Source organism: Haliotis rubra, unplaced genomic scaffold (genome assembly GCF_003918875.1).
Source record: "Haliotis rubra isolate DU_JTF1 unplaced genomic scaffold, ASM391887v1 Scf201, whole genome shotgun sequence".
Taxonomy (NCBI): domain Eukaryota; kingdom Metazoa; phylum Mollusca; class Gastropoda; order Lepetellida; family Haliotidae; genus Haliotis; species Haliotis rubra.
The window spans coordinates 712,955-739,376 of NW_025766015.1; the positions used below are offsets into that span (position 1 = coordinate 712,955).

At 37.4% G+C, this 26,422-nt stretch overlaps 1 protein-coding gene across 9 annotated transcripts in view; it reads right to left on the minus strand.

Moving 5' to 3' along the window:
* LOC124275700 (transcription factor SOX-13-like) overlaps positions 1-26,422 on the minus strand; it is a 262,079-nt gene that overhangs the window by 61,129 nt on the left and 174,528 nt on the right. For 7 of the 9 annotated variants that reach the window (XM_046711335.1, XM_046711328.1, XM_046711334.1 and 4 more), the window contains one exon: positions 900-1,452. In XM_046711335.1, the coding sequence (XP_046567291.1) occupies positions 900-1,448 (549 nt within the window). In that variant the 5' untranslated portion in view covers positions 1,449-1,452. Of the gene's footprint in view, positions 1-899; positions 1,453-1,872; positions 2,095-25,792; positions 26,157-26,422 lie in introns of those variants that run through there. The other 2 variants (XM_046711327.1, XM_046711326.1) reach the window with 2 other exon arrangements.

Below are 26,422 nucleotides of genomic sequence, written 5' to 3' on the forward strand. Positions count from 1 at the left end.
CAATTACTACGAATTAATTATCCAATTTCAAGATAATTATATTATCAGAGAATGGTAATTACTATAATATATAGGAATACACCCTGAAAAGTTCATTTTTCATGGAAATTTATGCCATCACTTAACACACAATCTTGTTCAATATCACGGTTCATTGGAGAGTCTTATTCATAAAAACAGCAAATCAGCCAGATCTGCTTCCTCAAGAAGTTTATCAAATTTTGAACAGCCAAATGTTGACCTCTGAAGGTCCTCAACACTGGGAAACTTTGATGAAAATTTGACATCTAGATGTTATGGCATAGATATGCAAGACTTGAGCATAGATCTGAGCATAGATAAGGATAAGTCACAAGGGGTATATATTTGTCTCATCTACTAAAGCATGGCTCTTTTCCACTTATTTTTCTACTTGTCTTTATTTTGTTACCTCTTCTTCACTCCTGTGCCGCCATTTATCTAACAGGGATAGCGACAGTGACAGGTTTCTAAATTAATTCAGTAAAGAAAACTGATGATCAAATTTCCCCATAGCTGAGTCAGACTCTTCAATTTTGTAAACAAAAATGTGCTGACATCATCAAAAAATTTAAGGCTCATCATGTCGCAATTTGAAACAAACTTACAAGTTTCCCAAAGTTCATACTTTGGTAAAAAAACTAAAAGAATCATTGTGAGAAATAGCTGATATCATGGAAGAAAATATGCCCACAGGATTTGAAGAAAGTTTATCGCATCCTGATATCTGGGTAAAGTAAGGTTTAAACCAGTCAACCTCTGTCAGAAACGAGTCGCTGTTCTGGAATCAAACAAAAGGACAAAACTCACATATTTCCAAGAAATCTCTGCTAAAATCAGTTGATTGTATGATTCGAAGATATATAGGAGAAATGAATTACCTGTTTCTGGAGACCATCCTTGATCGTCTGTAGCTGTGCAATCATGTCATTGAGCTTCTGTTCCTTGTCCTGAACTGGGCCATCACTGGTTAGAATCTGCTGCACACTCTCGATCACCCCAGGGTCCTTTTCTTCTGTAGTCTTTGTCATAATGTCCTTGATATCAGTGTCCTGGCTTTTAGAGTTCAATCGTCGCAAAACACTCGCCATAGATTTCTTATGCAGCCCTAAAGAAGGCTTTGTTGTAGTTATACTGTTATTATTGTTTTGCAACGAGCTGTGACACTCGTCACTGTCGGATTCTGCCGAGTGATGGTTGCCCAACCGATCAACAAGTCTCTGCTTCTTGCGAGGAAGTCTGTCCGAACCAGTGTCCGAAGAATCGTTATCACTGTGGTCAAAATGGATGAACTGATGCGGCAGGTGAGGCTCTGTGTCACCCTCCGAATCAAAATGGTTATTGTCACAGTCTGAGTTGAGAGTTTGTCGCTCTAGTACGACGTCGTCCTTACTTAATTTTGTTGGGGTGTTTTTTCGCTTAGAAGACATACTCCTGTCAAAGAGAAAAAGATAATGAGTCCAGTGAATCCTTTCATTTATTGACGTCATCAGGTCTGCTGAAGTCGATGATCATTCCTGTATAAAACATACTCGGCTGAAAAGCAAGAAATTATTTACATGACACAATCAATCAAGCATACACTCAAACATTGGGAAATAACATAGGGAAGAAGTGGAGTGTGCTTCGTTGCTTACATTTGTGGCATGGTGTCAATCTGAGAAAATCATCTGACACCCACTTCCGCAGCAGTTAAGTTTCAAATATCCAAAAGACTATCAAGTTAAGATGTGTGAATCTTGCTGCAAGAGTGAACAATTCTCTGAAAGCAAAGATGAAACAGAAATCACAAAGAAAATGGAAATCCCGTGTATAGAAGCACACTGAGAGTATGGTGCGCATTAACTAGCCTACCAAATTAAACCAACTTGTGCAGAGTCCCAATCACAGCCAATTGAACCATTTCCATTCTTAGGCCAGTTGGACTGAATGTTATCTGGAAGCATGCTTATTCCTCAATCTCATCAATTCATGGTTTGACAGGCATTATGCAATCTACACAATGGCACAAAGTGTTGCAGCAGTGACTCTGTCAGAGGCGTTGTTTGTGTGCTGAGTTGTTGGCAGCAGAGGGATACACCACAGCAGACGCAAAGTAGCAGACGCAACATAGAGCCGCAGCAGACGGCAAGAGAGAGAGAGAGATTTGATAACTGGTAATGAGTGTATGTGTGTGACTACTCCTTCTCATCTCCATGTGTTCCCTGTCTCTGCTGAGAGCGCAGAGATAATACATAAGAGAGGCCAGGACCTATAGAGTGACTGCCCTTGCATGGTTTATACTAAGAGATGAGTTTATTCATTTCCATAACCCCGTGTGTTCAACCAGACTTTTCTACGTGCAATTCGGCATCAAATAGAAGAATTCTCCTCCACAAAAACGTCAATGTGACAAGCCGGGCTATTGTTGGCGGACTTGTGAGGAGCTCCTGTGTAGCCAACTTAGGGACCTGTGCAATATCTGTATACTATGATAGTTGCTGAAATGTAAACCAATTTACTTTTTTGTGAAAAAAGCCTAAATCTTGTCTTTCACTGATCCAAGTTACAAATTGTGTGTGTCAACAGTTTCGAAAGGCGATTTAGCAGATAATATTTCCAAATTGTTAACAGTGTAAACAACAAGTCCCTTATCGCACAGAATAGTAACAGATCAACAATTCACCAAAGATACATCTGCCACTTTTTTCTGGCATAGCTCAAATTTCTTTTCTCTAGTGCCAGAAATAAAGTATGGATTTTATCAATTGTGGTATTTCTGCAACAAGTCTTATAACGAGAGTTTTCGTTGAGGTTGATTATGGGGAGATGGGGGAAGGGGGGATCCTGAGAAGGGGAATGTTTGGATGAAGTGTCCCTCTCTTCTGATAACATCTCATGATAGATAGACTCAGTATGCTGTAAATACACACAAAGACATTTTCCCATTGCAGATCATTTCAGGATAAACACCCGGCAGTACAAAGCCTGCCGTCTGGCGATGAACTATCTACATCTCTGGACACTGACATAAATATTAAAGACTTATTCAGTCAACATCCTCTCCCTTTTCACTTATTTTCAGGAAAAATTTGAAATGGTATCTTTCTTTTTTTATGATATATCGTTCAGAAAACTAACTGGACTTTGTCAAATAAGAATTCTTGTTAGATTATACACAAATATTGTATATTCTGGTTGAGATTACGTCCCAATATTGTATATTCTGGTTGAGATTATGTCCCAATATTGCATGTTTTTGATAAGATAATGCTTTAGCAATACATATCCTCGATGAGATTATGTCCCAATATTGCATATCCAAATGAGACTGCGTACCAGTATTGAATGTACTTGATAAGATAATGACCAAGTTGAACATATTCTGGATGACATTTTGTCCCAATATTGCATATTCTGGATGACATTATGTCCCAATATTCCACATTCTGAATGAGATTATGTTCCAATATTGCATATTCTGAATGAGATTATGTTCCAATATTGCATATTCTGGATGACATTATGTCCCAATATTCCACATTCTGAATGAGATTATGTTCCAATATTGCATATATTCTGAATGTTCCAATATTCCACATTCTGAATTATGTTCCAATATTCCACATTCTGAATGAATGTTCCAATATTGCACATTCTGAATGAGATTATGTTCCAATATTGCATATTCTGGATGACATTATGTCCCAATATTCCACAATCTGAATAAAATAATGTTCCAATATTGCATATTCTGGATGAGATTATGTTCCAATATTGCATATTCTGAATGAGAATGTCCCAATATTGCATATTCTGAATGAGATTGTCCCAATATGCATCTGTAGCCCTCAATAAGTGTATTTTAAATTCATGATATAATCATCCAATTCTGATATAATCATCCCACTTCCACAAAAATCATCTTTGTATCTCTGTAACTTGACATCTGTATGTTGTGAGTACTTAAATAAACATGTCTTCACCTCTACATTGGCATTTATAAGCACCATTGATGCTCTACACAATCATATGATCACGGAGCACATATAAGCAATCTGATTCCAAGAAAAGAAGAGTTACACATCGGGACAACTGTTTCTGAAAATTCATCTACTATCAGACCCGTGAAGACCCGGGGTAGAATAGGTCTTCAGCAACCCATACTTGCCATAAAAGGCGACTATGCTTGTCATAAGAGGCAACTAACGGAATCGGGTGGTCAGGCTCGCTGATTTGGTTGACACATGTCATTGGTTCCCAATTGCGCAGATCGATGCTCATGCTGTTGATCACTGGAGTGTCTGGTCCAGACTCGATTATTTACAGACCGCCGCCATATAGCTGGAATATTGCTGAGTGCGGCGTAAAACTCAACTCACTCACTCACTCACTCACTCATCTACTATCACAATCATCTCTGAACAATCTCCGAAACACAGTCCTGCAACAACCTTCAACCGCAGTGATGCATAGTTTCTCAACAAACAAATGCAACAGATTTGTCCTACCTACCTCAAAAGAACCGCTGTTCCTTATAAAATCATAACTCTTTTCCTGAATATGTTTTGTCTCAGAAATACAATAAATATTACCTTTGTATACTGGCAAAGACTTTAAAATTGAAACTCTAGTTAAAAAATTCAAGGACTAGTTCTTTCCTTATCTATTGCCAGCAAAAGAATTTGAAATGACATTATTTTCATGAGCTGGTTAGGACACTGCTTGTAAGCACTGGTGGAATGGCAGTAGCATTCCATGAGTGATAAATTAGGTGATATGGACTGAGCTTCTGGCACTGCTGGCCAGGGTTTGATAAGAGAGGGGTATAACCTGCCATAATTACCCCCTCGCAACTGACATAACGCTACTGTCCAATAGCTACTGTTTAATTGGCAGCCCTCCTGTCATGGCAAGCATGGAATTGGACAAAGCTTCTGGCATGGTAATCTCCAAGATGTGCTTATCTACTCGGGAACAAACACAATAAGCAAATCGAAAGCACATTTCCACCTGTCAGACTTGGCAGCAAAAAATGGCAAATGCCACAAATGGACGGAGTTGAGTGTTGGAATCGAGTCTGACTTTTGTAGGAGGGGTAACAAAACATAGGTATGCATGGGGAAGAATATCAACGAGGGAACAACATCTTGGAGCAGAACAGGAAAACAGGAGAGATTAGGACGCATTCCTGCCCAGATGGGTATCTGGTGAAGGGTGGCATCGTCCTTCATCATTCGACTCACTCTCGACATGGCTTTGTGTTTCTCCATGATTACGCAACATGTTGCTAACAGCTGATGCAGCATGGCTGTGATGGATTTCAAGTCTTTAACAACATACTTTAAACCCATCACAACACATGCCTCTGTCAGATAAGACATGTTTATTGTCTCATGTACAATACTCTTTGGTCATAGTCACAATGACCACTGACAGGCAGTTGTCCATTAGAACTAAAATTCATAATTCTTCATATGTATATGACAATATCAACAAAAAGAAAAACAGTTTTGATTGTCCGATTCCACATTCCATCGAGCGTAAAAGCAAAATGGTGTTATAATCATATGTTGGATCACTTAAAATTAGCGATAACACAAGGCATTCTGTCGAAAGGGTACTTGTCTGTTTTACCAGAAACACCTGTATTCACTCATATTGATAAAAAAGTATTTGTATTAATGGGTTCCCAAGATCTTAAGGTCTCCTATATGAATTGTCATAAAGACTGTCTATTAAAACTAAACCAAATCATAATTTCTGAATATTGACTTCGACTGAGATTGTAGAATCTTGTTAACAGAATTTCTTGCCTCTGTGGCAAATCATGGTGCGGTTCCACAGATGAGAAATTAGCGACATGTGTTCTTTTGGCAGAGATATTCATATCATTCAAATGGAAGTGAATGGCATTGAGAAAGCGCCAAATTCTAGAGTTTGGTAGACTTCCAGATCACATGTGTTATGCTATGAGTGACAAATTATCTACAGATTGTTAAGTGTTACATTAACAACGGTTCAGTTTAGAAAGTGTTTAAAATTAAGAGTACAACAAAGATTGGTTTAGACAGTGCCAAATTAAAGAAATAAGAATAATCAATATTAAAACAGTTTAGTTTCAAGACATTAAAAACACCAGACATAAAAACGGAAATGACGAATCCTAAAAACGCCAATGGAACCAAGAACGACCCTTCCTTGGTGATCAAGAGTCACATCAATGGATTTCCAATTAAACAACAGGATCTTCCGATTACTCACCACGTGTTGAAAACAACTCTTTGACAATATCACCTGTTATCCCCCGGCGCCATTTCTTTCAGAAAACGGAAAAATAATTCAAACACTCCTTAGATATGGAATGTGCACCGATCCTGGTTTCCTGTGCCCCGGTATTGTACCAGATTGACTTCTTTCCCACCTGACACACAGCGACATAAACCACGGATTATCTTCAACCTCTTTTGTGAACATGGCCCTTATCTCCGTCAAACCTGGCTCTATCAAACTGTCCTTGGAGTTCTTCCACAATAATTTCAACTATGGAACTGGTAACGCCAACTTGCTTGTGTTTAATGCCTTAAACACTGACTGCATACCTATTCCAAATTTTCATGAATGACCTCAGCACCACAGGTGCCGATAATATCGGTTTGATAGTGCTCTGTTATTTTTCGTCCTAGTGGGATTCATGTAGTAGCTAATTACAAAGAATGGCCCAGCTACTTACTACAACACAGGGTGCTTGTATCTAAATTTGGGGAGCATTATCTAGGAGATAATTCCTGGAAATGCTAGGAAATTTTTGGCATATCGTGTTGATTATGAAGGGTTCCTTTCAAAAAATATTCTTGTGAATGAACTCCTATAGTGTCAGATCACTGGTTCCAAATGATAATATAGAACCAAAATTTTTAAAATAATTATAATGGAAACTGAGCTTAATGCAGAGAATATGGTAAGATTCTGATTCGGAAATATGTTCATGAATCACTATTGAAACGTGTTGACACCAGGTGTCTATCTGAGAGGCAGAAAATATGGGCATTGGGTGTCAGTATGAGTTCTTTTGAATGGACTACTACTGAGAAAACTGAAGACACGTGACTAATTAGATATCAGTGAAATGATACGGTCACCTTAGCGCTAAGACTACCTTAAGTCTGTTAAGGTATGGGAGTTATGGTCATACCTTATGTCTGTTAAGGTATGGCAGTTACGGTCACCTTAGCGATAAGACTACCTTAAGTCTGTTAAGGTATGGGAGTTACGGTCACCTTAGCGCTAAGACTACCTTAAGTCTGTTAAGGTATGGGAGTTACGGTCACCTTAGCGCTAAGACTACCTTAAGTCTGTTAAGGTATGGGAGTTACGGTCACCTTAACGCTAAGACTACCTTAAGTCTGTTAAGGTATGGGCTTACAGTCACCTTAAGCTAAGACTACCTTAAGTCTGTTAAGGTATGGGAGTTACAGTCACCTTAAGCTAAGACTACCTTAAGTCTATGTTAAGGTATTGGAGTTACGGGTCACCTTAGCTAAGACTACCTTAAGTCTTTGTTAAGGTATGGGAGTTATGGTCACCTTACAGCTAAGACTATCTAAAGTCTGTTAAGGAATGGGACTTCTACGGTCACCTTAAGCTAAAGACTACCTTAAGTCTGTTAAGGTATGGGAGTTACGGTCACCTTAGCACTAAGACTACCTTAAGTCTGTTAAGGTATGGGAGTTACGGTCACCTTAGCGCTAAGACTACCTTAAGTCTGTTAAGGTATGGGAGTTACGGTCACCTTAGCGCTAAGACTACCTTAAGCCTATGTTAAGGTATGGGAGTTATGGTCACCTTAACGCTAAAGACTACCTTAAGCCTATGTTAAGGTATGGGAGTTACGGTCACCTTAACGCTAAGACTACCTTAAGCCTATGTTAAGGTATGGGAGTTACGGTCACCTTAGCGCTAAGACTACCTTAAGCCTATGTTAAGGTATGGGAGTTACGGTCACCTTAACGCTAAGACTACCTTAAACCTATGATAAGGTATGGGAGTTACGGTCACCTTAACGCTAAGACTACCTTAAACCTATGATAAGGTATGGGAGTTACGGTCACCTTAACGCTAAGACTACCTTAAACCTATGATAAGGTATGGGAGTTACGGTCACCTTAGCGCTAAGACTACCTTAAGTCTATGTTAAGGTATGGGAGTTACGGTCACCTTAAGCTAAGACTACCTTAAGTCTATGTTAAGGTATGGGAGTTACGGTCACCTTAGCGCTAAGACTACCTTAAGTCTGTGTTAAGGTATGGGAGTTACGGTCACCTTAGCGCTAAGACTACCTTAAGTCTGTGTTAAGGTATGGGAGTTACGGTCACCTTAGCTAAGATGGCTTTGTACAATGGCACCCAGATTGCTGAACTGCTGACTAGATTCAAATCATGGGCACCTGTTGCTTCTGAATCTACAAGGATCATTTTTTCTGAACACCTGGTGTCATCACTATTTTACAGTGTCTCCTGAACAGATGCTTATGACAAGGAACTGTACAATAAACTATACTTTTAGAACAGATATCAGCCCTGATTTCTCGAAACAAACTTAAGTCTGAGTTTTGACTAAAGTTACAGTTTTTACTCAAATTTGAGCAAAAGCAGCAAAATACATTTCCCAGAATAAACTGAAATGAATATAAAACTCAAACTTAGTAGACAATTTGAGTTAGGTAGATAGGTTACATGAGTTGTTTTGTCTTTTTGGTTTTAGAAATGTGTCCGAGTTAGAAACTTAGCTGTTTCAAATTGTCAAACTCAGTTTGAAATTTGAGTAAAAACTTAAGTTTGTTTCGAGAAATCGGGGCCAGATGATAATGGTTATGGGTCTTATTCCTATCAATCATATTGGCATAAAACAACACTCCTTCACTGCCCTGTCGGAATCCTGTTGCTCCAGAACTATCCTTAACAACTGATCCATTTCAATACCATATAGTGATCCTGTCTGATAATTATCACTGAGGGGCAGTGGGATAGCCTTGTGCTTAAAGCGTTCAGTTGTCACGCCGAAGACCTGGGTTCGATTCTCCACATGGGTACAATGTGTGACGCCCATTTCTGGCGTCCCCGGCCGTGATATTGCTGGAATATTGCAAAAAGCGGCTTAAAACCCAAGTCACTCACTCAATTATCACTGAATCTAATAAATAAATAATCAAAGATCAACCGTCAATGAATAACTATCCACAAAAAGCCAGGTGTTCTCTGCAACCTGAGCATTGAGCCATTCACACCATCTTTCAAAAAGACCAAGACAAAAAGAATTAACATTTTAAAAATCCAAGTATTCTAAAAATTCTAAACCAAGAAATTATCATTACAGATTAACTAAAATAATATGAAAGAATTTGTTCTAAACTTGTTTTGAGTAGTATAGTTATTTCTAGAATCAGTGTATAAATCTTAACCAACAGTCTTTCTTGAAGCCTTAACCCTCTAACTTATAATTGCTGACACCAATGCTATGAATGATTCCAGTCAATCTGCCACAGGGAGAGAGAGTGAGAGATTAAGGGTTAATACAGATTTTATTGGCGGTGTATCTGGTGGTGTGAGGCCCCTCAGGGCAACTGTTGAGGGGGTGCCTGTTGACCCTACTTGACCTGTAGCAGGGCAGGACCCTCTCTGAGATAGGTGTAGTTCATTCAACAAACTTCCAGCTATCAGTAGCTTTACACATCATCTTACACATGCCAGCTACACATTTCACATCAACACTACTGTGCAAAGGAACATATTTATGCAATACTTGTCATTAAAAAGAAATTGCATATTTTAAAATTTGTAAATTCTGAATTGATTGTTTATGAACAAAACTGATCTAGAAGTCACAGTTGTTTACATTTCTAGTCCAAACAAATTGTAAATTATTTTTTTTACATTTTATTTAATTTTTTGTTTAAATTTTAAAATTTTAAACACATATATTAATTTTACAAAATTCAGAAATGAAACTCATATTCACCATACAGTCTTTTCAATGTGTACCAACAAGAAATAAATTTGATTCACCTTGAATCACCTCAAAAACATATTATACATACATATAATATTAATTTTAAATTATTGACTTATGGTTCATGAACAGAAACTAATTGCAAGTCAGTGGTTGTTTATTGGTTTTAACCTTCTGACGAAAGAAACAGGTCAGATCAGACACGAAATTCATTTCAAAATTTCCTTGTTGAATATATTACTTGAGTAAAATATTATTATTCTGGATACATATATTACTGGAACAAGTATTATTGATACATGTAACTCTTTTTTTTAAAACACAACTTTTCTCACAGCGACAAAGTTCATATTAAGGAATCCATTGCTGAAAAATACATTAACGACTGTGTTATATGAATATTTGTTCTCTATAACTTATTACAATTATGGTGCATCTGTCCCAGGGGACACATGAAACTTCACATTAATTAAACTAGTTACATATATGCAAACAAAGGTTCATGATTTCATCATGTGAACTGGTTTGTCATCCTTCATTATCATAATTTGACATTTTCTTATTCAAAATACAAATTCTTTTCTTGGTTGAAACTGAAACCAATCCAGCCTGTAACTTTCAATATTTTCCACGAAAAACTACCAACATTATCAGATATGATAAATTCTTATTTTTGTGTTTTTTCAGTATGGAACCAATAGTTTGTTTGAAAATCGGTGAACTGATCCCATGTGTAAAAGCACCACAAAGCCATTTCCAAACTTGGAGGATATGGTACTGAAATTGTATCTCCCCAAATTCTTGCAGTAGTTGGATTGTTGATATATTTTTTCACAGAAACTGTTTATTTTTGGCAGAACTCAATGGAGCGTAATGATCTAGCCCTGAGATATTTCTTTGAGCCGATTTCAAAACGAGAAACATTAAATCAATGCAGTGATTACTGAAATGAAAACAAGCGATCTTTATCTTACTTTCTAAAACTTCTGCCAAGTAGCAGAATTCACAGACTGAACACTTGAAAAAGTTAATCGAAAGTATTAGGGTTTGTTCACATCTCTTAACCGTGAAAAACGCAATCTGACTACCACAATAACATCAAAGGAAATATACAAAACTTGAGAAAATTTCATGAACGTCAAAAACTACTGTTTCCTTCCACAAATTGTTATTCAAAAGAGCAAAAAACACCTCCTTTGTTGTGCTTAAACATGAAGCACAAGCACCTGTGCCAGAAATCCGTTTCCAGACTACAAAAATCTGATACTCCTGTGTGCAGGAAAATGTATAATTAATACACGCAGGGAAATTACTTCGTCTATATGATGTTTGGGATGGGGACATACATGCCGCATTGCATACCATGAGAAAATTTCTAGCAAAGAATGCAAGATCATTTTGGTCCGATCTTGGACGAAATATTCCCAAGTTTCTTTGAGACCGATGTTCTTGAATATGAAACCTAAACAAGCCGAAGGAACAACGTGCTACTAGGAAAAGATTTTGACAATAAATAAATGTCAATCACAAAAACAGTTATAAAATCCTGGCAATGTTTTGTCAACAGAAAACCTAAATGTGTTTTCACAAAATAAAGTTTAAGGGCATATAGTATCTGTTATTGTTTTTGTAAGAACACTGATGGGTATTTCTCAGCTTGTGGTAGATAACAACCCTTGCTATATTCATAAAGACAATCTACTTTGAAAAGAATTCTAAAGTACTTTAAACTGCAAAAAAATATCAAAATTGGCGAATAATTTCATACATTTTCTAACCTTGTAATACATTTCCAAGTAATTATCAAAAATGTTTATTGATGGGTATCTTTTCAAAATTTAACAAAACTGTATAAGCTTTGATCCACCAAATTTAATATAGAAAGTAGAAGTATGTAATGGAAATCAGTACAAATATCTCTTTTAAAACGAAAGAATAATATAGAAAGTGAGAAGTATCTCATGGAACCAGTACATTTATCTACCTGTTTTAAAACGAAAGAACATCACTAATATGATTCAAGATTCAATCTTCTGAAGCTAAACAAATACGACTCATTAACAAGTAATAAACAATTCAGAACGTTTACAGACAAGCAACACTTTAAAATTATGAAAACTATCCTTAAGAACGTACCAAAACATTGTTGTAATCCGGACAGCTGACAACGAACAATTGAACCTCTATTTTAACTAATGTTCCTTATATGCATTTCTACTCATGAATATTCATTAGGTAAGTAAGTAGATAACGCAAATCTCTTGTCCATCCGTATGTAACTTTCCAGCATTGATGAATGACTACAGATCGTTATAATGACTGTTTGTCATCCACATGTACAACGGGTGACGAATATGACAAATCACACTACCTGGTATCAATTTGACAGATTATAATTGCTCCAGTTGTACATTTCGTAGCGAAAATCACTGCAGGCTGCTATGAATTATGGGAAAAACAATGTTCAGGGTCGTTAATTCCCGTCATCGTTTACTAAGCCTCAGGTTATTACAGCCCATAATTAATTTTCTCACTGATACAATATATCGCAGGGTCAGAGATCACATTTCAAGATTTTATAGCATTCCATGATAGATATATTTATCAAATAAGCAGTTTTAGTTTCACGAACAAGTTAAAGTGGAGTATTTAATCCTTAGTTATTGGCTATCCACTCCTTGCTTTAAACTAGACGCAAGATTTCATTTCGTTCATCTATTTCATTATCCGATTTATACAGCTGTAAAGTTCATTGGAATGGTATCCATGGAAATTAGAAATGTTGCATGTTTATTTCAATTAACTTCTGTAAGAAATATTCAGGAATAAATGTGTTTGAAAATATCAAGAATGTTCTCAGATAGGGATATAATTTAGAAAATCATTCATTGAGCACGTAATCATTGCAATGTCACTGTTAAAATTTGTAATCAAAAGATAAATTTAATAATAAAAAATCTAAGAAAGATGAAAACTGCCAAAATGATTGGAGTAGGAGTGAAAAAAAATAAAAAGAATATTTCTTTTCACATTTTGATGATTCTAATTCTTTTTATTTTATCATTGGACTGTTCCTTCTCAAAGCCAAGCAGTGTGAAGTCGGAATGCATCCAATTCACGCCTCATTGAACACGCATAAAACTATTAGAGCCTCAACGCGCTTTGTAGTTGTGAGCCTATTAATCATGAGGATCAATATTGCTGGAGGTTTAATGAATTGCTGATCGCTTTCAGTGTAGGGTTAGACTTGACCCCTCGCCGGCTTCCTACACTCCAGGCTATGTTAAAGTGTAAAATTCTCATGTAAAGTAATCAGTCATTATATGGGATTACACTGACTTTGTCACCCATACTAATTCCTCATACCTCACAATGCTCCAGATTTATTGCTTGCTTTTCAATGGCCCACTTTTGTGTTGGCAAACAACGCTTTTTTACAGATATTGATTTCAAATTTGTCCATTGTCTGAGACAGGAGCCTTGTAAAAAGACAACAAGGAACCTCACAATATTCTGCGATTAATCTCTCGAATATTCATGGTTTAAACACTATTTAATTTCTCCCTAACGAGACTGCTAGGGATGAGATTTAAATAGGCCTTATTACAAATACATTAAGTGGATAGTTTCTTATAACGTCAAAAAGTGACATATATTTTTTTTTAGAAATTTCATCCTCCATCCACAGGAAACATATCTACTTAACCTGTCAACCTTGATATAAGATATTTTATTAAAATGTTGTACAAATCATCCAAATAATGATGCTCCTTCCTTTCTACATCAACAGCCTACGATGTGTCCTAAATATTTATGCCAACCTAAAAACAGTAATAGTTATTGCCAGAATAACCAAAGAATTCTGATTTTCATATCTATTTTTTCTACCTTCATACCACTTAGAATTCTCCTATTAGTCTTGATTTAACAAAGGTCTTTATTCCCATGTATAAAACAGAAAAAACTGACTTCATTCATTATTATCCATTAAATATTCTTCAAAAGGATTCCAGAGTTTAAATCACCCAACTTCTGATCTGAAATCGAAGAAGTATCTCACAGAAAACAGAAAGACAGAGACATGAAGATTTTACCAGTTCTTCCGTTCAATAGAATCAGTACAAAATATCTAAATCTTAACAAAAGACAGAATATTACTTATATGAATCAAGATTCAAGATTCAATCAAGATTCAATCCCACCCTCAGCAAATGCAAATACTTGATTTCTAAATGACAAACATATATAGGATATGTCAGTTTATCAAACCAAGTTTTTACCATTTCTCCAGAGTAATGGAATCAATACAGATACCTACATTTTCAACTAAACAAAAATCTTTACTAATATGATTCAGCTTTTAAGATTCAGTTTGACTCCCCAGCAAATATTTGATTTCTATATGACAAACACTAGAATGAACATAGAATTGTCTGCTTACCAAACTTGTAAAATCAAAGACGATTCTGGACCAGGATTTGATAAAATGGATCAGGAAATAGTGTTACAATACCATCATGTTCTCTGTTTTGATAAAACTGAAACGAAGTCCCATGTTTTCCGGATTAAGAGACTCACTCAAGAAAGCCTTGACTTGTTTCATCATAATCAGTCTCTTCACTACAGTAGAACGAGATGGACCCGATGGACCAGATGGACCTGATGGACCAACCGAATAGTGCCAAACACTTTCATGGTTGAAAAACAGGCTGCAACCTTAACATTAATTTATCAATATCAAACGCAAAAATCCACCTGTTTTCACATTTTATTAACAATCAGCTGTGGCAATTTGTCAAACTATGTAATATATATAACCTAACAGAAAGCTGACAGAGGCGCATTGGCTAGGAGAAAACTGATGTTCCATTTACAATATTCCTGGAGTATGGAAGCATTAAAATATAGGATAAGAAAGATTTGTAAATGTGAAGTTGAATTAGGAAACAAGATAACTCATTATAACCAGCCCTCCTCCTTCCAAATGAAGGAAATATATCAAGTAAGTTATATGTATGACGATTGTATTAAACCCGCTATAAACTACTTAGGTTATTAAAAATGACATTTTCCACACTCCCAGAAAGCATGTTATCGTTAAATTTACAAAATAACACCGACAACAACCTAAAAACTAGCACCCAAATCAGATAAAACCGAAACAAATTTCACCAAGAATGAAATATGTTTTAAATGCTCAAATGTGTGTCAGTCATATAGAAAGGCTCGGTCTTTGATTAATTTGGACAATAGGTGGGCTCCGCCTGTGACAGGGTTGCTTAAATCACTAATAGTCTTCTGTATAAAACTGTCATAATACATAGGACTGGCCGAGAGGGTACACTTCGAATCTAAAACTTTATGCCGTCCCTTGTTTAACCCGCTGCCACGTCTCCCTTCCTATAAGGGAGATTATTAAGCAAATGCGGGATTTTATTTGTCTTGTATATGAGGTCAGCTTCACGAGGAGGACAACGTTCCCTTGAAATTCATATAAAGATTATGTACGATTGTCTGAGCGATCGGGCCGGACTGCAGAAGTACATTATCAGAATTAGAATCTTGAGATATTGTAGGCAGTAAGTGAATTATACTAATTCTATAACACAATGTCTTGGCCATCTTCATAAAACATTTCTATCCTTGTCTAGACAAGAGTCCAAGCCGACGACAAATTAATATTGTTTCACTTACATCAAACATGTTTTATAATTCAGCTATGGAAAATATCACAACCGTATTAGAGACTGGTGACAAAACAGCACTTGCTTTGAATGTTATGTTCTTAATTTATTGTGTGCAGTCTATTTGTGGGCAGATATGAATGGAGTCACATTGAACACTAGTTTTGTGTTTATTTTGGCACTTCAACATTTCTGTCATGATTTATTCTTTAATAGCCTGCTCTACATCAATAAACAAATTCCTTGCACTCTAACGACAAAAACAGCCCTTTTGTGAGACGTACATTCTCAATTCACTTATAACAAGTAAAATATCAGATCAATAATCAATGACTATATCTGAGATATAAAACTTTTTCAATATCATGATTATATTAATTTTCAAAATTCTTCCCTGGATTGTTTTTAACTAACTACTGCTTTTCTCAGATTGTTCGCCAATTCCCCAAACCAATTAATCTCAATCTTTTCCTGAGACTGAAACTTTAAATATAAATGACCCAAGCATATTAACTCAGAAAGTCAATAAAATATTGTTTGCTTCATGTGTTAAACAAACTTTTACCGCTAAAACCACGATTCAGTAGATAATTGGATTTTAGATGTTCCCAAGGATAAGAATTGATGAAAACAAGCTTAATTTGCTACTGATCCAATCACGTTCAGCCTCTAACCATATAAACTTGGACCTCAGAGAAAACATTGTCATGGATATAAGACCCCCAAAACTCATAATCCAATACTTCGCTTATTGCATTTAGAAAATAAAATTACAAAAATACATTTGCAAAACTCCTTTTTTAAGCTCTGTTGTTTTCCTTTGTAACATAAAATATCATTTTGCTTTTCAGTGATTACTGTCCAATGAAATTCATTAAAACTAATGCAGCGATTTAACCTGGCTCTGAATCCCAGCAAGACACTGCCTGGGAGAAAGAGCATTTGGGTCTTGGAATGTTTTTATTCTCTTATACATTTCAAATACTTTTTTAGATCTTTGCAGGAAACCTATCTACCTGTCGTTCCATTAACTAGTCGTCCATTTGCCACCTCAGCTGAGATGCTACCGTTAAACGGGGTAATGGAGTATAGAGAGGTGAAACTTGGAGGGAACTGAGAATAGCTACAAAAAGCAGCTCATTTTCAAGAAAAAGCATTCCAATTGAACATAAAAAATCGACAATTTGACAATCCTTAAGCACAATGCCACGATGTTTCAGGCCATTTTGATACCATAATCAATAAACTAACTGGGTAACGGTTCGCATTTAGCGAAAAAATGCCAACATTTTTGTCTCATCCTCTAACGCATCCTTATGACAATGGCACCGTTATCCGTACAACTGATGACTCCTGAATTCAATTTCTTAAATCCCCCTGCACTAATGTTTTTTTTCTTTTTATCTATTTTTAAAATTCTTCCTACTTATTTTGCTTCAGTACTAGCCTGGTGTGATTAAGTTGATAAATCTTGCTTGCTGGGCAATGAAAAAAGAAGCTCCACTTGCAAAGGAGGAAGTGGTTTACCACAAGGTCTTAGACAGGTACTCTGGTACTCTTTGATTGTTCAATTCAGATTTAAAAACAACATGGAGAAATTTAAAAAACACCAACCAAATTAATCATTGTCTGAAAGGGTTTTGCAAACAAGTATATAAGCTATATCAATTTGCCTCAGTCAGCATATATGAAGAACACTTGAAAATTGAATTTAATGAAAACATTACACAGCAAACTTAAAGTCCAAAAAAGTACCAAGATACCTGAAGAAACATATTGCCAAGGAATAATCATGTCATGTTTGGTTTTAGTCATCATCAGACATTAATATATACCTTGCCTCCCCTCTATAACCTGTGGGTGCTGAAATACCTTACCCTCCCCTGTCCTGTAACCTGAGTGTGTTGAGACTAACCCCCTCCCCCCTGTCCTGTGTGGGTGTGGGTGTGGGTGTGGCAGGGCGTGTGGGTGTGGCAGGGCGTGTGGGTTTTGGGAATGAAGTGATATCAGTCCATCCCTCATCCTCACTGTGTAAGCTATCACACAAGTTATTATCTAAATAAACAAAACTACAATTCTCAAGCTGAAGCCAAGGGGTCCTTATCCTCTATTTCCTTCTGAACAATTGGGCAAAGAAAGGAAGAGTTTGGGGTGAGGTGTGAGGGGGTTGGGTGTGGCCTAAAGAGGGAGGGGTGTGTTGCTGGTATGATGGAAAGGGGTCAGCTAGAGGGGAAAGGGGGTAGGGGTGGGTAAGGGGGTGGAGTGGGGTGAGGAGAAGGTAGGTTGGGATGGGGTGGTCAGCTAGAGGGAGAAAGGGGTAGGGAGGGTAAGGTGGGAGTGGGGTGAGGAGGAGGGTAGGTGGGATGGGGGTGGTCAGCTAGAAGCGGGGAAAGGGGTAGGGGTGGGTAAGGTGGGAGTTGGGTGAGGAGAGAGGTAGGGTGGGATGGGGTGGTCAGTCAGCTAGAGGGGAAAGGGTAGGGGAGGGTAAGGTGGGAGTTAGGTGAGGAGAGAGGTAGGGTGGGATGGGGTGGTCAGCTAGAGGCGAGGAAAGGGGTAGGGGAGGGTAAGGTGGGAGTGGGGTGAGAGAGAGGGTGGGGTGGGATGGGGTGGTCAGCAAGAGCGAGGAAAGGGGGTAGGGTAGGGTGGGAGTGGGGTGAGGTGGGAGTGGGGTGCTAGAGGGGGTAGGGGGTAGTGGGATGGGGTGGTCAGCTAGAGGGGGAAAGGGGTAGGGGTGGAGTAAGGTGGGAGTGGGGAGGGATGGTGAGGTCAGCTAGAGAGGGAAAGGGGTAGGGGGAGGGAGTGGGTGGGAGTGGGGGAGTAAGGTGGGGAGGGGTGAGTCAGCTAGAGAGGGGAGGGTAAAAGGTGGGAGTGGGGGAGAGAGGGGTAGGGTGGGATGGGGTGGTCAGCTAGAAAGGGGTAGGGAGGAGTGGAAGGTGGGAGTGGGGTGAGGAGAGGGTAGGGTGGGATTGGGTGGTCAGCTAGGCGAGAGGGGAAAAGGGTAGGGGTAAGGTGGGTGGGGTGAGGAGGGTAGGGTGGGATGGGGTGGTCAGCTAGAAAGGGTTAGGGTGGGTGTAGGAGGGGTGGGAGTCTGGGGTCTGGGAGGGGGTGTGGGTCTGGTGTGGCTAAAGAAGAAAGGCATTGTGTGGAACGTGTGGAGAAAGGGGGTCGGAAGTGGGTAAGGAAAATGGGGATTGTTTGGAGGGTAGGAGGGGGTCAGGTACAGGGGTGAAGAGAGAGGGAGGAGTTTGGTGTTTTATATTCAGTTCCTGATAGACCTGCTCTGGGCACTGAAGATCACAAGAACAGAAGCCTAATGTCTAATGTTTATCGTCTGAAGTCAACCAAGTGCATGTTGTTAAGAGATGAATTCCATGAAGTGCAGTCTTTCATATACCTGTTTAATCATAATTATTCACTTTCCACACATGATCCGCTGTAAAAGCCAAACACCAAGCACTGTTCATGTTCCGATTCAAGATATTGACAATTCCTACCGTTCAGGTATAATTGCACAAAATGAAGCAAATTTCACGACCAATCCTAGCCAGTTCTTTGAAGTCTATTATGAAGTTGATATCATATTCTAGCAATTATTCTTCCGGACACAATATACAGTGTTGAACCACCAGATCTCATCAGAGCAACAAAGACAGGAAAACACTCTTTCAGCTTTGCACATCAGAAATATCTTCACTTTACCATATTAAATTCTCAACAGTTAAAAGATCAAATTTCTTATATGTCTGCAAGAAAAGATTGTAAAACTTCTTCAAAGTCCTTTTGGATTTTTTTTATGGAAGATGCTGATAAGCTTCAAGCTTATATCAGACAATTACTGATAGAAGCAACGTTTCTCTGACCCGAAACTTCTGAATATGAATACAGACAAAACATATTATAGTTTGAAGTATGAAGTGAGTTTAGTTTATCTTTTATGTGTGCCTTTCTTTGTGTAGTGACCATTTTCTCAGCCAATTAGCGTGAAAACTATACCAAATATTTATTACAAAATCTACAAGCACTGGTTGTAATGGAAGAAAAGCTCCTTTATCGGAAGCGTCTCAAATTGCCGATTTGAGCCAGTGTCAACAAGAAATACACAACTCTGAACCATCTAATCACATAACATAAATAATAAGTCAGGGACCGTATCAAAACATACGTGGCTTGATAATCAGATCCTACTGAGGCCGAGCCTTGGAGATTCTCCAGAGACAAAGAGTAGATGTCTCCACACCAGGTCTGCAATTATGGGATTTTTTGTTTGGACTAAACAGTTCGCAATTAATCGGACAGATTGAGGATGTGGTGTGGAAGTGAACTTTGAATAAACATAGATAACATACAGAAACAGTGTCTAAGAAATTGGATCTTGCTAATATATCCAGCGATTATCAGACTTAGAACACATCTCTTAGGTTACAGCTATGTTTGCATTCATAGTTAATGACATAATATGCATAAGAATGTGTACTATAGTTTTTGTACAGTCACATGTTAAGAGTAACATGTGTTTGCCACACAATGCACTCCTCACAAACCAAGACAGTCACACCCTTGCTTAATTCACAAGACAAGGGATGTGAAAATGTATTTTCAATATGCCATAGTAAAAAATTAAACTTCTTTCTTAATATATTATCACTGTATAGTAGAAAACTGATATATGCTGTAAACGCCAGTGTTTGGGACAGTCGGACCATCCACACATCTTATTACTTTTGGAATTAGATTCAAACTCATCCAAGGTTGGGACAGCACGTTTCGTAGATCTCAATACGTTGGTAATGAGATCCAAACTCATTGAAGGTTGGGACAGATTGATTCACAGATACGATAAGATATTTATTGCATAGCATTCCATGAAGAAACAGTGGCAATATTCTATAAACTACAAATATAAACACAGTAGGTACAAAGATATAGAAATATGCTGGTAATTAGATCCAAACTCAAGAAAGGTGGAGACAGTTGGACATCCACAGATCTCAATACTAATAATTATATCCTAACTCAACAGAGGTTGAAAGTTTCAGAAAGTAACCAGGTTAGTGAAAAAATCATAAAGATCATACTCAACGCATCAATCACTGGGGCGGATACAGCTTTTTGAGAAAGGGGGGTGCACACCCTTGAGAAAAGGGGGATCACTTCATTTTCACCCGTTTTCGCGGGTCATTTAATAAACTTTCCAGACAAAAAGGGGGTGCTCACCCCTGCACCCACCTCTGGATCCACCTATAAATCAAGTCACTCTTATAACATGATATAAAACATAATTATCCAGGTCTCCTCCATACTAGTTCATTAACAACGGTAAAAATAATTAATTCACAACAACATTCTCCAAATAACGCAACTTTACAAGTACAGACATACCTATATTTTAACAAGAAGCCAAATTAAGTATGAGGTGTTAAACATATTCCAGGAACAATTTATTTCATTGCATGCTCAAGAAATAGCGTTTGAAAAACTAAGTAATATTGTCTGTTAATTCTATCCCTGTACTTGACAGTAATTAGTTTTTCCTATCTGTTGAGAACGGCCCTCCCAACACACACCCCTGCTTTGAAGCTGGGGGCCCCTCAAGGATGGAGTGGATTGTTAAGGGCACAGTAGCCCCTGTCAGATAAACCCTCCCGCTAATATGATGACCCCACAATTCATCTGTCGTGGAATTGTCATGCCTGGTAAACCAAGCTCTATATTGAAACAACTTTCTCTGATAACCACTGACTTATTAGGGCAGATGAGGTTTTTTGACCCTTGCCGGAGGATTATTGGACGCAGTATCTCCTAACGTGTGGCTGGTCCGACACTGATCCGTCTATCCTAACCTCTGGGTTGTTTCATGGCTGATAGCTACGGCAGGGGACAAGCTCAACAATGGAGATAGCCAGCTTCGGGAGCTGCTTGTTCTGAGGGACGGTGGTGTCCTCGTACACACAAGTATACCAGAACACATCAAGGGTAGAGAAAATGACTCCTAGTGATAGGAGGTGCTTTCTGTTGAGTGAGTGTCAGCAGCACAGCTGGGATAGATAGATCGGTAGATAGATAGGCACATAGGTAGATAGATGGATGGATAGACAGATTCTCAGGACAGATAGATAGATGAATATATAAATACTTAGGATGGCTGGATGGGCCTATGGATAGATCTATGGAGGGATGGATCTATGGATGGATGGATCTATGGATGGATGGATCTATGGATGGATGGATGGATCTATGGATGGATGGATCTATGGATGGATAGATCTATGGATGGATAGATCTATGGATGGATGGATCTATGGATGGATGGATCTATGGATGGATGGATCTATGGATGGATGGATCTATGGATGGATAGATCTATGGATGGATGGATCTATGGATGGATGGATGGATGGATGGATGGATGGATCTATGGATGGATGGATGGCTCTATGGATGGATGGCTCTATGGATGGATGGATGGATGATACACTTGGAGAGGTGGGAGGGGGAGAGGTGTTGACACCTAGACATCACTAACAAATGACACATTACAGAAATATAATACCAATTATTCAAAGGACATTTTCATTCAAAACAGCTATCCTTTAACTTTTTAAGTTGAAGCAAGTTTCATATCCAGTTTTGACATGCAGGAAACAATATATCTTCAAGCAGAGAGGTAGGATTTCCCATGTGTATTAAAACAACTTTGTTTTAAAGTAACTTTAAACAAATATAGAACATCTCTAGATTGTCCTAGGCCATTATTATACACATCTATATTTTATATGTTTCGTTAATCTGATTCATTATATATCTTGTTTATGTAGTTTATAGAATATTGTCACTGTTTCTGTATGGAATGTTTGTGCAATGAAAATATCTTATCTTATCTTATCTACCTTAAAATCTTCATCCAAATGCATATACATTGTTTTACCTCTAGATGGGACAATGGGTCAGTGAATAATTCTTTTTGCAGTGTCAGCAATTTTTCAGGTGCTGAAACATCCTCCTCTGTATTGCCAGTACAATGTATCGGTGATGACTGTGATACAATCATACAATTGTTGTAAGAATATCATACAATTGCCATATTACTGTCAAACATTGATCATATGAATATCATAAAATGATCATATGAATAACATATAATCATCATATGAATATCCTACAATGATCATATGAATGTAAAACAATTGTCCAACAAATATCTCTTCTACAGATCATACTGTGTATCAATCATATCCATAAATGAATCACATCCATCTTTAACCATCTAACGCTCCCAGTAAATGAACTGTTTACTGCATACAGAATCGCTGTTCAAATATGTTCATTTTCTTGACCAAAATAGCAACAGGCTCTTGTCAAGAAAAACTTATTGAGACTCAAACGCACATTACGCTACGCAACTCAGCGGAAGATAGAAAAAGTCTCTGCTTTACAAAGAAAAGTCAGGTTAAAAGCGAGATAAATATAAGCAGGTTATTAGAAACACATCTCCAATGTAATTATTTAGGTCTTAGTGAAAAAGCTTTTCTATTTCATGGTATAAGACTTAAATGACAAGGCAGGCCTCTGTCTGTTCCTCTCAACGTGAGCATTGCGCTCTGGTCACTGGTTGTCGCAACTATACTAACTCAAAAAATCAACTTGAGCATGCATGTCACTTTCAACTGACACTCAAATGCTACATTTTTAAGCCGGCTTGTGGAACAAGACGAGTTTAAATCAAGTATTTAATTTGTCTGACACATTGCATGGTCGTATTGATAACCGCTTGACAATATTTGTCTCCCTTTTATAAGAAATAACAGTGTTGAAAAGCTGATGGTTTTTAACTAGTGTTTTTTCAGTGACATTTGTCTGCTAAAGAAGTGTCTGTCTCTTAATTTCTTGCAGATTTATCTCGTCAGGTGTGTCTTGAGCGAATAACGTCAGTTTCAAATGACATAGTGCTGTCTATTTCAACATTGTCGATTGCTAATTTCTTGTCACTGGAGTCTAATTTCCTAAGCAACATGCACCAAACAAGCACTGCAACTCTGTGAAGAGAAACAGGACTCGCCTCTTCCTGAATACGCAACAACAACTTTGCACGAAATGATGCAAAACAGAGATGTGCAAGACAGTTGTCATAACTGTGATTGGTACAAATATCATTTTATGTAAATTCAAGTGACTCATTTGAGAACAAAAATGTACCATTCAGAACCACGGCGGTTTGTTAGCGTCATCTTCAATACGATTTGCAAGCATAACACTTTTGGAAAGTCTCCTAACAGTATCTCTAATCGCAGCTGAGCAAAGCCAGCGTAACCCATCTGATACCTCAGGAAGAAAGATCATAAAATAATTTTCTAATTCACTCTTTTCAAAACTTTTATGACATGCTTTCAACTGCACCCTTCAACAATGACAGACTTCTGCTGTGAGTTTTATCTACTCAGCTTCAGAATTAGAATCGCCAGCAAGGAAGATTACAAGACAACCAAATATGGATAATTGTATTTGGAGAAAATAACAGTTTTTTGTTTTTTTATTGACAGGCAAGTGATTTGTGGCATGGATCATCTTGTAGATATGAATTTGGATGAAGGAGGATTAAGTTTGAAATAACCATGGAAACGAAATTTCTGTATGATCAAAGATGCCTACTAATAGAAAGTGACTATATTTACAAGTTGAACAATGTTTGACGTTTGTGTTTTGTGTTTCCTATCATTATACAATTAGTGTCAGTCAGCTAGAGACTTTCAGAGCTTCAACAATATTATTGCCATTCTATACATTATGGCTTTTCCATAACTGTTCTTGAAAAGTTCAAACTTCTTATAACATGGGTGTTGAATTTCTTTTTCAACAAACTGAAAATGCAAGTCTTGATTTGAGTAGTACTGACATTTATTTATTTATTTATTTATTTATTTATTTATTTATTTATTTATTTATTTATTTATTTATTTATTTATTTATTTATTTATTTATTTATTTATTTATTTATTTATCTATCAGAACAAAACAGGATAATAATAAAGTTAGTGTCTATTAATACATCAGTTTAAAAAACCCACAAATTTGTCTCTTATTAAACTAAATATAACAAATTTATAAAAATTAAAATTAACACAAAAGTCGACTTGGCTGAAACTACACAGCAGTTTAAATAGAAACAAATAAGTCATGAAGAAAATATTATCAAAATGCCAGCCTCTGAATCCATTAAACAGAAATGTGTTACTGGTTAGAACATAACAGATCTCTCCTGTCACCTGGTATATATAATTCAATGTAAATGTTTGTAATAAATTCAACACAAGATAAAATGAGCAAGCTCTTTCTGATAATACTGTCACAAGAAACTTGCAATAAATTTGCTGCAAAACAGCAAAATTTGATAAGTCAATGTATTTATGATACAGAGTTAAAGTTAACCATTATTTTGGCATTCATGTCTTCAGCAGACTTACAGGAACACAAACATTGAAGTGAGACAATCATTAAGAATATGAAAATTCAGTCTCCATAACTACAAATCTGGTTGGAAAATTTTTGCAATGTGATATACTAAAAGTATCACATAACTATGTTTAAGAAAAGAATATGATAGAAATATTTAACTATTTTTATCAGCAGTTTTTACACAAGAGGAATGTACACCCAAATATTTCTAATCTTCAATGACATTTCAGATAGTTAATAAATAATGATTCATTTGTCACAGAAATAGTACTGGTTTATATAAAGTAGATATAACCAGCAAAAATCTCACAATTCAGAAACAGGACGTGGAAGCAACTGGACCCATTTCAATTAAAATCCAGTACTAAACCAGGCTATAATATTCATTTATCTTATATGACAGTAAAACAAGCATTTAGATTCAAAGAAACATTCAATACCAGCTACTCTCAGACATACACCTCCTCACGTCATAACTTCTATATAATCATATTACAGAGGATGTGATTTTCCTTACAACTTTTCATCCTGTCAAATATGACCCCCACATGAATCTCCCATTTCTCAAAGACATAAGGACAAAATTATGAAGAATAAGTAAACTTTTAACGAACATCGAACACAAAGTCATGCAAGAAGAAGTAAAGTTTTACCTAACACACAGGGAGAGTGCTTCATGCATTGTACCAGCTTGTGTGCTTGTAGATGCTCCGTCTTCCTGTTGTCAGTCGAGATACGATTGTGGCGATTATACCACTGCTGCCACCAAATCTTAGCCTGGCTGCAAGGAGGGGGGACAGGGGGGTGCCTAGCCATCAAGCTAAGTAAAATGCTGTGTTAGTTCTTTCATGGGCCAATCATCAGAGGAGGAGCCTAAGAGCTCTTGTCGACTGACGGCCAGTGATTCACAATATCTTCCTGGCTTTACAATCAGTTGTTGAATAAGGCCAGCACAGTAGGAATGGAACAGGAATCAGTCATATAGATCCAGTGATATGTATCTGCATCAGCAGCAGCAGCAACGCAATATGATGCGGAGTGTCCTCGGACGGCTTCGTAGCCCTGCTTCACCCTGTGTTTCTATCACTAACGGAGGCGTAACTGTCGACACACTGTGGGTTGAAAGGCCTCGCGAGGAATCGCAAACTTCGCTAATCACACAGTAACAACTCTTACCAAAGTAAACACAGGTTCAATAGAAGCGGGGACTGGAACTACGGGCAATCATAATTACGCCCTAAATCACTGCTACCTGTATCACCTTCCCCAAGACGGGAAATCCC